At 32.8% G+C, this 14,356-nt stretch overlaps 2 protein-coding genes across 2 annotated transcripts; one reads left to right on the top strand and one right to left on the bottom strand.

Moving 5' to 3' along the window:
* Nucleotides 1-3,373: 3,373 nt before the first annotated feature.
* Nucleotides 3,374-5,869, top strand: LOC108848110 (mitochondrial adenine nucleotide transporter ADNT1). Its single transcript, XM_018621526.2, has 8 exons — nt 3,374-3,706; nt 4,043-4,091; nt 4,183-4,346; nt 4,418-4,455; nt 4,595-4,707; nt 4,789-4,902; nt 4,980-5,318; nt 5,402-5,869. Exons 1-8 carry the CDS (start codon nt 3,546-3,548, stop codon nt 5,483-5,485), a joined length of 1,062 nt encoding a protein of 353 aa, XP_018477028.1. The 5' UTR covers nt 3,374-3,545; the 3' UTR covers nt 5,486-5,869.
* Nucleotides 5,870-6,041: 172 nt separating this feature from the next.
* LOC108846182 (NDR1/HIN1-like protein 6) lies at nt 6,042-7,268 on the bottom strand. The gene is made up of 2 exons (XM_018619408.2): nt 6,322-7,268; nt 6,042-6,235 (listed from the first exon to the last, which is right to left on the bottom strand). Exons 1-2 carry the CDS (start codon nt 7,068-7,070, stop codon nt 6,217-6,219), a joined length of 768 nt encoding a protein of 255 aa, XP_018474910.1. The 5' UTR covers nt 7,071-7,268; the 3' UTR covers nt 6,042-6,216.
* Between the last annotated feature and the right edge of the window lie 7,088 nt (nt 7,269-14,356).

Consider the following 14,356-nt stretch of genomic DNA (forward strand, 5'->3'; position numbering starts at 1 on the left):
CAAAAATAATATCCGCGTTTTCAAAATGCGGGTCAAAATCTAGTCTCCATTATAATAGTAGATCTACTCCAATTCATATTTTTGTAATAGAATTTTCCTATTTATAGAAAAAATATAGAAATACTATTTTCACCTATAAATATAAAATAAAATATAGCATTGTTATATTGTTTTTTTTTTTTGAACACTATTATATTGTTTTCTAAAATATAGAAACTCTATTATAAAAGCTACATGTATTGAAAATGCTCTTAATGCTATATTTACTTTTGCATTGTCAACCACCAGAATCATATATCTTTAGATTATCCCTTTGTCAAAAGAAAAATATTATGATAATCGATTATGTTTGACTTTAAGTAATCCTATCTCTTTTAAGTAATTCTATCTCTATCAAATTTAAATAATTTGGACCACTATTTATTCAGAGAAAAAAATAAAATTTATGGCATGGACGCATAGTACTATCTATAGGTTGCCTTTTTGACTATTTTGTGGTCATAACAAAAGCTAGCAGCTGCAAAGTCGTCTTCTTTGTACGATCATTTAAGATCAAAGTGCACTTAGTATAAATTATACTAGGTTAGATCTGTGCCTAATATTATATATAAATTATTTTTACCTATTATATATTTTTACATATTATAAATATATTTGAATAATTAAAACTTTAGTAACGGTTCCATATATAACTAAATAGGTGCAAATTCATAAAATAATTATTAATCCAAACATATACTTTTCTATTTTTGATCATTTTTATTTTTTTATAAAACAAATGTGGGATGTTTAATAGTTTTAGAATTTATAATTTTAAAAACATTTAACAAAAAATTTTAAATATAAATATTGATCTGTGAATATTAGTAATCTGTCAATATTAGTTCAATTTTTTTCTCAAAAAAATCAAAGCAAAGTTCGTAATTAAAATAATTATATATTTTGTATGGTATATAATTAAATAAGGCCATACCTATATAATTTTGTAATAATTTGTATCTTGTTATAACATAAATTTTAAACCATGGATCGCAAAAGTTTCAATATGATATTTCTAACAACTTTAGTTATTTATAGTCATTTAAAAAAATTCAAAATATAACATACAGAAAAATCTAAATTTTATTATATAGTTTATGTGGTTGTTTAATTCATTTTAATAAGTTATAATTTTAAGAAATGATAGATAATAAACTAATTTTTATCAAATCTTTATTATTTTAAATCATTAATTGTCATATATACTTAAGTTGCATTAGACAGTTTTGTGATTTTTATACAAAGAAACAATGAAAAGTATTTAATAAATAATTTATGGTTAGTTAGTTTAATAAAATAATTATTATATATCTAGATGAACCAATTTTGCAATGTTCTAAAAATAATTTTGGTGATGACACGTGATTACAAAAAATATTGTAATTATTCTCTTTTAATATATATAAGAGATGTGTAGGGTGAATGTAAATTTGTTTGATCAGAAAAACTCACATATCCATAAGTTTACAAGCGTAAGCAAATATTAATACATTATTCACCAAAGACAAAATACAAAAATCAATATTTTAAAAATAAATATCTGATCCGATATATTATATACATATATGTGTATGTATATACAAATTTATATATATTATATAAATTTTATAATTTTTATTCACTAAATTAGTTATTTAGTTACTAAAATTGTAGTTTTCTAAAATGTAATGAAATACTATTATTTTAAATTGATTATTTTTTTATTTGTTTTCTAAAAAAATATTTGTTATTTTATACAGACCACCCTGTATATTCGATAAAAATATTTATTTATGAAAATATCGAATAAGTTACGGATCAAATTAAATCAGAAAATCAGAATAGATTATCTTCAAAATTTTGGATATCCTTTCTCTACTCATATTATATACACACATATCGATAACGTTTGACAAATCTGAAGATATATTATATGAAATTTGATATATTTAAGCGTTGATTGACAAGTAATTTCAGGGTTATTAAAAATAAGAAAACTTGGTCGCAAAGAAAAACGAAAATTTGACCCCAAAAAAATAGAAAAAAAGAGTTATTGGCATAAAGCCGGCCAGGAATTCATTATAAGGGCCTATTTGTTTGGGTCCAATAGACCCACTATACGGCCATTGAAGCTAAGAGCAAATGATTGCATGGTGATATCAACTGGAAGTCGGAGTAGTGGGTTTCAGCTGTCGAACTTTGTTTGATTCTTATAAGTTGTGGTCACTGGTCATACACTCATACATCCACTTTTCATACACTATATATATATATTTTTTCTTTTTAAATAACAATAACAAACATAAAAACTCGACGTGGATTCTGAGGGTGATTTGATTATTCTCATTTTTGGGCCGAAAACAAGATTTGATGACACAGTTGTTAGTACTTGATACATGATATCACCATTGGAAAATTAGGAAGAAATGTTTGCCATATAGTGTTATTACTTTTTATTTATATCTTCATTCTTTCCCTATGAAGCCCAACACTATGTTAAATAAAAAAGTAAATATAAAATTTTCCATTACTGACAGAACTAATCTTGAAGTATGTGGAGTATGTAGCCTGAAATTATTAGAAATTAGTTTCAAAAAAAAGTATTAGAAATTGTAATAAGATTAATATTTTGCCTTTTAATGAGCCCAACACAAATTTATGTGGTTCGAAACATAACTCTCTTTTTCAGCGACCAAACCGGATCATAGTGGGAGTGGATCAAATCACTAAACAGTAACACCCATCTCCACGTGGCGTACATATCGAGGAGAGTTTATCTTACGCGCGCATCCATGTCATTAAACTAGCTACTTTATGCATAGATCCCTTAAAGTATGAAAATTACAAAATAATTCATCTGTTTTTTTTTCTTACAGTAACAACTTCTAATTAGAACATCTCCAATCATACTTCATTTTTTCCTCCAAAATAGAATAAAAATTGCTCCAACCAACTTCATATCTCACTGCATAATAATGTTTACTCCATAAATAGAGTAATCTAATTTTTGTTTGTTCATCACTTCATTATAAAGTGAAAAATGGAGTAGAATTGAAATATTTTTACTCAATTTTCACTTTTACTTCATTTTAAATGAAAAAATGGAGTATTACATCGGAGATGTTCAGAGACATATTTGTATCCTGGACAGTTACGAAATATTATTATCAAAATAGTATTCATTCATCACCTAAATGCAGAAGCAAAACTCTTTTAACCTTTTTCATAGTAGAAAACTAGAAAGGTTATTTTAAGAAACATAGTTAGCCAAGGTACTGATTTGTAAATATTCCCCCAAGAAAAAGGAAGCCAGTAAAACGGCGCCGTAGTGCATCAGTCTTCTTAATCAGTAGGTTGTCTTTTGGCGTTTATTATTATCGCCGCCGGGGACAGTGAAAGAGAAGTGCTTTGATCTCTCTTCTCCTCAATCTTTAACGGAGATTTCTGCTAGGGTTTTGGGTCTTCGTTGAGAGATCGAAGATCATAGGGGGGAGTGATTGCGATTTCTCTCTGTCTCTCTTAATAGGATGGCATCAGAGGATGTGAAAAGCACGGAATCGGCAGCTGTTTCGACGATCGTAAACCTGGCGGAGGAAGCGAAGTTGGCGAGAGAAGGAGTCAAAGCTCCGAGCTATGCTGTCCTCAGCATCTGCAAGTCTCTTTTCGCCGGTGGCGTCGCTGGTGGAGTGTGAGTCTCTCTCTCTTTTCTTCATTTCTCTTATGTTGATGATGAATCTCGAGAAATGTTAAATGGGTTTTCATTAAAAATCGGAACTTCATTGATGTTGAATCTGGTCGTAGTAAGATCAGTGTCTGAAGCAGTCAAATGTAGGTTTATGTCTGAAGGAGTAGTATGGTCAGACATTACTTGATTTGGTCTGAGTCATGTGATTGACATATATAAAAGAAAGAGCAGTTAGTCCCTTTATCTTTTCACTCTTTGACTTACTATCAATGCACACATTTTTTTTGTCTATTGAGTTAATGTCTGAAGGGAGAAGATGCGTGTTTTGTTTTTGATTAGGTCACGAACTGCAGTTGCACCTCTGGAAAGGATGAAGATATTGCTTCAGGTTAGTTGGTTTCCCTCTTTTTTTTTTGAAGCATTTAAATGAACTGAAGAGAGTGGAGAGTTAAAATGTTCATTCATTGCCAATTACGTAGGTCCAAAATCCACATAACATAAAGTATAGTGGGACAGTCCAAGGGTTGAAGTATATTTGGAGAACCGAAGGCCTTCGTGGTTTGTTCAAAGGAAATGGCACCAACTGTGCTCGTATTGTTCCTAACTCCGCTGTCAAATTTTTCAGCTATGAGCAAGCTTCTAAGTAAGACCTTTTTGATTCTACTCAATTTAGATATCTTAATCTAATCTATTCGCTCCCTCTCTCTCTTTTAGGGGTATACTGTACATGTATCGCCAGCAGACAGGGAATGGTAAGTTGATTTCAAGATAAGACATTATCTATGCATGAAGCCTTTTGTAGCTTTATTGAACTCATAACATAAGCTTTTGCATCAATGGTGCAAACAGTACTCTATTTATAAGATTTTATGGTTAATGGTGCTTCTGCAGAGAATGCGCAACTCACTCCTGTTTTACGGCTTGGAGCTGGTGCAACTGCTGGAATAATAGCCATGTCTGCAACATACCCGATGGATATGGTTCGTGGAAGGCTAACTGTCCAGGTAACTTTTTTTTTTGTAATTTGCTGGGGGGACTTAATTGGTCATCTTTGTTTAACTCTGCTTACATGGATGTATTCACAGACTGCAAACTCTCCTTATCAATATAGAGGAATTGCTCATGCTTTGTCAACTGTCCTGCGAGAGGAAGGTCCACGGGCCTTGTACCGTGGCTGGCTTCCATCAGTCATTGGAGTTGTATGTCACATTTCTCTTTTCCTTTGGTCTAACATACAAACTTATCACATGTCATGAGACCCTTGTGATCAATGCAGGTTCCATATGTGGGTTTGAACTTTGCGGTCTATGAGTCTCTAAAGGACTGGCTAGTCAAAGACAATCCGTTCGGACTAGTGGAGAACAACGAGCTGACCATTATAACGAGACTCTCATGTGGTGCTATAGCTGGAACTGTTGGTCAAACCATTGCTTATCCGCTCGATGTGATTCGTAGGAGAATGCAAATGGTTGGATGGAAAGATGCTTCCTCTGTTGTTACAGGCGAGGGGAGAAGCAAGCTTGAATACAACGGTATGGTTGATGCATTTAGGAAGACAGTTCGTCATGAAGGCTTTGGAGCTTTGTACAAGGGTTTGGTCCCCAACTCAGTGAAGGTTTGTTTCCTATAAAAAAACCCCATTTGCATTTAGTAAATTAAAATTCCTTTCTCAAGAGTGTTGTTGTCGTGTTGGTATAGGTTGTACCATCAATTGCGATTGCATTTGTGACATATGAGATGGTGAAAGACGTTTTAGGAGTGGAGTTTAGGATATCAGACTGAGTCCATTTGATGATATCTTCAAGAAGAGAGAGGGAGAGAGAGGACACTTCTATTTTTGTAGCCAGAGGAGACAGAAGAGAAGTACAACATTTTAGGGTCTTTTATTTGATCTCCTTTCAGCATCCATGGAAGAGATAAAAGGCTATAGAGCTTTAGCCAAACTTCTATTTTTTTTTCTTTCTACTTATAGGTTGAGTTTTCTTCTGAATCAAAATAAGCCAAGAGGCCAACTATATCAAACCTATTTGGTACTGGAGCTTGTGTGTTTTACAAGTTTTTGTTGGGTCTTTTGGTATTAAGTTATTATTATTGTTATCACTCTTATTGGTACTTTGTGGATTAGTTTGAATAATTATGCTATTTATGTAGTTTTCTTACTGAGTTCATATGTCCTGCTAGTAGTATTTTGTGTATGCATTGTGGGACACACAAGAAACTTGTAACTCAATCATTCCATGTGCTATGGGTGTTTTAACAAATTCATTTGTCTCCATATTCATTACAAGACAACAAATACATGGACTCATGGAGAATCACTAACTCTAAGATACTACTATAAGTAAATCGTCTTCAAAATTGTAAAATATTGGATCACAATCATGTGAAAGCATTTAAGTAAATACAAGAAGGGTAAAACAAATACAGAGTGGTCATTAGTGAAGCTGAAACTTCGGCGACGTATAATGAATGCTTGAATCTTCGATGACAATGACACAAACCATCACCATTGCTTACGAGTGTAATTTAATCCTGCAATTTAAATAATTTTATCTGTCACTAATCAAGTTTACTTACACCCTAATCATTAATCAAAGGTAGTGTTAGCACTAACGTACCATTTAAGCATTGTGATGGTGCATTTAGCCATCTGTTTATCCAGCGTCTGTAGTGTCACGCCACCGCAACTGAGACTGATCCCCACCGTAACAATCTTACGCCTTCCCACAGCCAATCCCACCTTCGTCTTAACGGTCACCTTCACCACCAACTTCTTACTCTTCATATCCGCTCGAAGCCTCTTAACCGTCAGATCATCCACCTGTTGTCCCTTCACGCTGATCGGTACGATCACGACCGTCCGATTCCCCGGCTTCTCCACAAACCCGTTGACTTTCGTTGACCCTAAACTCGTCTCGAAATCACCATCTCCTAAGGTCACCGCCACGTCAGCGTCTCCGTAATAGTACCTTAGCTTCCCGTTGGGGTTTCTAAAGTCGAGCTTCGCCGTGGTCTTCGCCGTTAGTTGCGATAATCCGTCGTCGGCTTTTCCGCGGGAGAAGTTGAAGTCGGTGGCGCGGAAGGAGGCGAGGCGTACGACGGGGAGCCTCGGGCTGTACCGGAGGAAGAAGACGGAGATGGTGAGGACTAAGAGGAGGATGACGATCGCGACGGCGATGCAGCAGCTGCAGCAGAAGAGGCGGCAGCGACTCCACCGTCTCTTCTTCTCCGGGTAAAAAGACGGCGGGATCATATTCTTAGGCGGCCGGCGACGTGATGATGTGTTTGGAGTTTCAGGAGGCGCGTGAAGCTCACGGTAGCCAGGTGGTTTCTGAAGCACCGGTTTTAGAAACTTCTCCGCTTCCATATCTTCGTCGCCGTTAGGGTTTGTTGTGTGGTCTCTCTTCTTATGAATATGCTTCAAAATGAAATTTGAAAGGTCTTGGATTATGATTAAATATTATCTTTTTTTGTATGTAATCCTACCAACAGAAAACAATAATGATTTAAAAAGATTTTCTGACAATTTGGCCACTCACTCAAAGTCTTCCAACTGAACTGACGTGCATTTTGTCTCTCTGGAATTTTGAACTACTCAATGTTTTCTATTTATTTATTGAAGAAAATATAAACAGGGCCACACAGAATCTGTAAATGATATTACTAGAGTGTTGGTGTGTTAGTAATCAATAATCATCTGTCACAAGTAGTATAAACAAACACTGCCGTCACGTCCCACCTAGAGGGAAGCACGTCGATATATAGAATAAATGACCAGTCTTGCAATACGTATAAGGTAAAACTGGAAAACACACACATGGAAGGTGTATTTCCATTAAGGAAGAAGAATACAAACACAAACGATTACGAAGCAGAAAGACTATCAAATACATCTAATCCAGTTGCTTATATAATATATAACCTTTTTCTTAAGTTTATTCCATTGAATCTTCCATAAAGGCAATAACACGAAGCTTACATGCATCACAGAATCGAAGAAAATCGGTACAACCATAACCCAAGTAGTTTAGAATCCGTTAGACATCGCAGCAAAAGCTGCCGAAGCAACTCAGAATCTAACTTCTTCTTTACTGTCAATTTAGTTAATCTGGATAAGGAGCGATATATTAACACCCCACTGCTCATCCGTAAGCAAACTCCGCGTTCTGTGACGCTCGCAGAGGAGGAACATTAGGTTATGATGTTCGTAATGACAAATACACTCATCAAGGTCTTCACAATATAGACTGTTGTTACCAATAAAGTCTCGTTCTCCAGATGTAGTTTCTATGAAACATTGTTTAGTTGACTTAGTTTTGACCCCAGAGTCATATTCTCGGTAACTAGTGCATCAACCTTGACAGAGAGTTCTTCAGTTTCAGCCTATGTGAAAAACCCCACACATTAAGTTGATTGGGCGTTCAACTTATATAAATCTATAAGCTATACCATCGTAATCGTGAGTCTTTAGTTACAAAGTGTATGTGGTAATTAATCACCTGCTTTCTAAGTCTTGACCTTCTTGATTCTCGGTTTGGCTGTTTTCTCTTCTCTTGTTTAACCTCTTTTCATTCTGCAGATTAACACACTCACCGTAAATCTAATGTAAAAATTGTGTTTGTTCATATGTTCACATCTGTCTATGAAGCGCTGTATATCGTCATCGCCTGTCATAGCGGCTTTTTGTAGTGCTATCTTATTATTAGATACCATAGCGCTTTTATATATGCAATTAAAATTGTTTTAATAGCATCTATTTTTGTTATTATTTACACTGATAAAAATTAGAAAAAAACAAATCCCCTATATATTAAAAGAGGAACATTTTTTAAGTTGTAACATTATGATTAGTGCTGAGGTGTCACTCTCACAAAGCTTCTCACAGGCTCAATTAAAAAGGCTTTAAGTACTAAAGATATTACGTTCAATGCCACTATCAATCGACTTTATATTATTATGTTTCGTAACGATATCTTAACCGGGCCATTAAATATTTGTGCTGAACCAAACGGCACATTGATGATTGCAAAATTCATTGCAAAGTTCCTTCTTCTAACTCCATTACGAATGAGAAATTATTTCTTCCAACAGTTACATATTTGTTTGACACTTGCTAGAATAAAATAAGCATAATCATTATCATCACTATAACTATATAATTGTTTGTTCAATATTACAAAGTTTCACTTCTAATTGAGAAAGTCTTATCAACTCAATAACATGTTACATAATCTGAAATACAAACTAACTAAACATAATTCAACAATATATATAACAAATAACACGTTTGAAGTTTCAGTATGTGTTCTCAATATAATAGCTTTTTGGCAAGAACATGTTACATAATCTGTTCAGACCAACTAATTCAATAGAATTCAATTCCATACATGAATAAACTCAACACGTATGAAGTATCAGAATTGGATGTAGTTCACTTATTTGACTAAGTTGATTATATAAACCATATAATTACGCTAAAATATATGTGACCAGGTTCATATTCCTATCTTTTTTTTTTTTGGTTCATATTCCTATCTTTTGACTTCAAACGTAAGATAATACATAATTCAGTCCAAATGAAAGCTCACTAGAGTTGATAAAGATCAAAATAAGCTCATGATAAAACATGGTGTGGTCATGTAAAAATGGGTTGGTTAATATACGACATAAGGGATAAAGTTTATGATTTCGGTTTGGTTAACTTCATGGTTGGTATGATATGATAACTTGGACTCTATTTGGTTAACATTAATGTCATTTATATTGTGCGTGAACGTAAAGGCAAACCATTTTCTTTGTAAGAGCTAATTTATTAGTTTTTGTAACAAATTATGTATAGAATAATGCAGTTAATGCATCTTTTGATAGCAAATAACTCTTTTTTTTGCAGCAACAAAAACAGACTCATATACACTTATACACTTAATATTATCAGAGAAATTCTTAGGTTCACCCCTATAGTGAACCTTTAGGTTCACCCAATCAATAGGATTTCATTATTTCATATTCATTATCTTTTTAAAAAAGGAAACAAAATAATTTCAAGTTATATTATGTATTTAAACTAAAAAATATAAATAAATAAAAATAATATTAATTGCAAATAAAAACACATTTAAAAAATTATTTTTAATACCGTCAGACAAACACTAAACCCTAAACTCTAAATCCTAAACCCTAAACTTTCGGATAAATCCTAAACCCTTGGTAAATCCCAATCACTTGGATAAATTCTAAATCCTTAGGGTTTAGGATTTATCCACGGGTTTAGAGTTTACCCAAAGATTTAGAGTTTAGTATTTAGAGTTTAGGGTTTAGTATTTAGGATTTAGTATTTTGCTGACTGTGTTAAAAATATATTTTTTTTAAATCCAAAGATTTAGGATTTATCCAAAGATTTAGTGTTTATCAAGGATTTAGGGTTTGTGATTTAGGGTTTAGTATTTTTGGTGACGGTATTTTAAATATAAATTTTTTTGCGGCTACTATTATTTTCTATTTTTTTATTTTAAAAACATAGTAAAAACTTGACAATATTTTGTTTCCTTTTTTAAAAGATAATGAATATGAAATAATGAAATCATATTGGTTGGGTGAACCTAAATGTTCATTCTAGGAGTGAACCCAAGTATTTCTCGATCCAACAAAAATCTGGTTTATATTTTGTAAAAAAACCCAATATTTTAAAATCTGCAAGAACCCGTACAACCCATGAAAACCCAAAACTTGATACCAGTTGAACCACTGGTTAAAGCAATAGATAACTTTTACTTTCATTTTTATTTTTAATTATGTTTTTACATCCTGTTTTATATTCAAAATTTCCAATTTTAAAATTAGGTTTTACTTTTTCAGTTTTATTATCTTCTTTCTCTGCCGATCTCTACCAAAATTAGTTGATGTGATTTGATGTTAGATTATTTTTTATTGACAATTTATTACAGTGATATTTTACTTTTTGTTTATTTTATATTTGAAGTTTAATTTATTATTCATATTAGAAATTTAAATATTTATGAATTTTAAGTCCTGATATTTTTTTAGATGTCATAAAATATTCATATCCAAACTATTATTTTATGTTTTTTTTTTTAAATTAGAAATATTTAACTTATTTTTTTCATGGCCAATATATTATTATAAAATAAAATTTATTTATTTATTAACTAGCGGTTCATCCACAGTGGACCCAATGACCCGGTGATCCGAGAAGTCTTCTGATCCAGTATCCGGGTCGGGTTTAAAAACATTATATGATGGCAATGCTTTGAGAAGATCAAATAAAATACACATATGTGTTAACTACATACCAAATATTCTTCTGTATACTTTTAAGCTAAAGTTTAGATGTGTATTAATTGTAGTGACTTATCGAATTGGTTATGTTTCGTTTGGTTTTTGATTTTTTTTTGAAAAATAGAAAAAACCACAAACATCCGAAAATATCTCAAAATACCCGAAAATAACCGAAAACCCGAACCGAATTACCCGAAATAATCAAAAATAACCAAAATAACCGAATATAACTGAAAGTATTTGATTTTTTGGAAAACTACACTGAAATCTAACCGAAACAAAAAAATGTCGGTTAATTCAGAAATAGATTAAAAACCAAAATAAAACAAAAATCAAACCAAACCGAACCAATTTTTTTGGTTCACTTCGGTAGATATGTGGCTGAACCGAATTATCCAAAATCAAAAATATCTGATCCGAATAAACCTAAGTATCTGAACTCGCAGGGGTAATAAATAGTATTATGCATATATATATTTATATAGCGTTTTCATCCCGCGCAAGGCGCGGGTCATTACCTAGTAATAAATTAAAATATAGAATAAATTAATTTTTATTTACGAAATACTTTAATTTTATTTACAAATTAAAATTGTTTTATAAAAAAGTCATTTAGATAAATATACATGAAACACCTTACAATTGCAAAACGTGTAATACTATACATAATTAATCTATATATACACATGCAGGTGAAGCAAATGACGCATAAACCTTTTGTTCTAAACTCTAAACCTAAAACTAAACTCTAAATCTAAGGGTTAAGATTAACTCTAACCCTAAACCCAAGGATCAACTCTAAAACCCAAGAATTAACCCTAAACGTAAGGATTAATTGGTTAATTTCATTGCCAACATTAATTGCTCTAAGAAGATTATATTTAAAGGTACGCATGTGCATATATATCTTACTTCGATTAGTAATGGTAGAAGTTAAATAGGGCCAAAACTGGAATAACTGAAAGTGAGCAGTGCATGAATAGTGGCCAGCGTTAGAAAACTAGTTACGACTACATCCATGTATATTCACTGCAATTGCTCTTTACAAAATTAACCAAATTAAAAAAAATAACTAAACCTAAAAGATATTCACATATTTTAAAAATAACCAGATATTTTAAAAGTTAAATCTAATCTAAATCTCATCTTAATTAACCCTAATCAAAACCTAATCTCCTCGCCAACTTCGTTCCTCGCCGCAAGCACAATGACCACCACCTCTTCTCATCACCACCAGCTTCTCCGTCGCATCCTCGCCGCAAGCCCCATGACCTCCACTCTGCTTGCGACCACCAGCGACGTCTTCGTCTTCTTCCAGATCGTCAGCGCCGCACCACCACCTTCGTCGTCGTGTTCTTCCATGCCTCCGCCTCTGCATCTATTTTCGTCACGCCTCCGCATCTGCCTCCGTTATTCGCGCCTCCACCTCTGCCTCTGTTAGTCGCGCCTCCGCCTCTGCATCCGCTGTCTCATCTTTCACCTCTGGTGCACTTCCTTTCCGGTTCGTCACTAGAGCTTATCTCCAATCCAGATTTGGGACCGGATATGCTTGTAGGGTCTAGATATAGTGCCGAAATCAAAGCTCCGTGTAAGAACAACGCCAACGACGACAGGAGAAATAGATCTGGTGAGTGTGTCTCAATCCTGGCGCTGATGGTTGGAAAGGGAGAGGTTTTGCAGGGGCTGAGGGCAGTGCCGGACTAATCTTTTATATTGCCCCAATACAAATTTAAAATTATGCCTGTATGCATAATTGTTTTTTGTTAACACTTTGTGCATAATTTTTTTTGTCAACACTTTATGCATAATTTATCAAGACCACAAAACAGTACAAAAACAACATAATTTTTTATTTAGAAAAATCAAATTCCATAGTCTACTATCGTATAAAATATAAATATACATATATATATATATATAATTTTTATCAAATTCATAAGTATTGTTGAAAAGTCCAACAAATCTTATTCTAATTAAAAATGCCTAATAAATAATATTTTAACAAAAGAACCCACAAAATTTATTTATTTATCAATACTAATAATTTTTCTTTTGAAAATATGCCCCATTAATTTGGATGATAAGCATAAGCCCAACAAATCATATTCTAACTAAAACTGCCTAATAAATAATATTTTAACAAAAGAACCCATAAAATTTATTTATTTATCAATATTAATAAATTTTTTTGAAAAATATGTCTTATTAATTTGGATGATAAGTCCAACAAATCTTATTCTAACTAAAAATGCCTAATAAGTAATATTTTAACAAAATAACCCAAAAAATTTATTTATTTATTTATCAATGCTATTTTTTTTTTTTGAAAAATATGCCCTATTAATTTGGATGCCCCAATCTTTGGTTTGGGTGGCTTCCCCTCTACGTCGGCCCTGGCAGAGGGTGGAAAGGGATTCGTTTGAGAATATTGTTTAGTCTGATGGTGAAGAAGAATGAAAGACAAAGAGATGAGATCTCTTTTTTGTAGACAAAGAGATGAGATATATGAAAACGATTTTAGGTCTTTAAAGCATAAATATTGGTGGGTTCTAACATTGGTCCTAAGTGATTTTGGTGTGGAGCCCATCACTTTTTCTCAATTACTGAACCCATATGTCCTAATATAAGCAATGTCTCAAACTGTGCCCTTGACATTCATAGTTCTGTGTTGGTATGTGATGCACCTGTCGGCTTTGGGTTACGGACGAGATCGCGAAGGTCGTATGATGCTCTCCGGTGAAGGATCTCAGGCGAAGAAGGTTGCGCAGTGGCGTTTTTGAGGTGGTGCGGCGGTGGCCGCGGAGATTAGGATTAGGGTTTGCAACCCTAGAATGGTTGGGCTTGGGCGTGTGGCCCAGTTGTGGTTTTTTGTTGTATTTTTAGTCGGGCCGGCTTCTTGGGCCTTCGTGTATTTGGATTCGTTATGGGCTTTGACCCTTTATAAAATTCTTAAGACGGAAAAAAGTAATGTCCCAAACTGTGCCCTTGACATTTTTTCTCTTCTTCCTCCATGTGATTGGTTTATTTTTATTTTATTTTTTCAGACAAAAATAAAATTAAAAAAAAACAATTTACCTTAGGACTTTCACAAGTCCTATTGATAATGATGCGATCATCAATTGTTAAGAATTGTAATCCTTGTCATTAAAAATTTGACCAATAAAAAAAAAAGATTAACAAAAGAATGATTTATAGCCATTAGATTAAAAACATCAATGGTCAAAACTGATCAATCAAAAATTGTTTTTATTTAATAGTTGTTTAAATATTATAATTTGATTGTTTAAGTAATTTTATCTATATAAAAACTAACTTTTCATTTATATTTGTAAATTTAATTATATATAACTTTAACAA

The sequence above is a fragment of the Raphanus sativus genome, chromosome 3 (genome assembly GCF_000801105.2).
Source record: "Raphanus sativus cultivar WK10039 chromosome 3, ASM80110v3, whole genome shotgun sequence".
Classification (NCBI taxonomy): domain Eukaryota; kingdom Viridiplantae; phylum Streptophyta; class Magnoliopsida; order Brassicales; family Brassicaceae; genus Raphanus; species Raphanus sativus.

Bases quoted from the DNA above. Each gene is read 5' to 3' on its own strand.
- LOC108848110 (XM_018621526.2), top strand. From the start codon at position 3,546: ATGGCATCAGAGGATGTGAAAAGCACGGAATCGGCAGCTGTTTCGACG. The intron at 4,708-4,788 runs GTAACTTTTTTT...ATGTATTCACAG, and splicing joins GTGGAAGGCTAACTGTCCAG to ACTGCAAACTCTCCTTATCA. The intron at 5,319-5,401 runs GTTTGTTTCCTA...GTGTTGGTATAG, and splicing joins TGGTCCCCAACTCAGTGAAG to GTTGTACCATCAATTGCGAT.
- LOC108846182 (XM_018619408.2), bottom strand. From the start codon at position 7,070: ATGGAAGCGGAGAAGTTTCTAAAACCGGTGCTTCAGAAACCACCTGGC.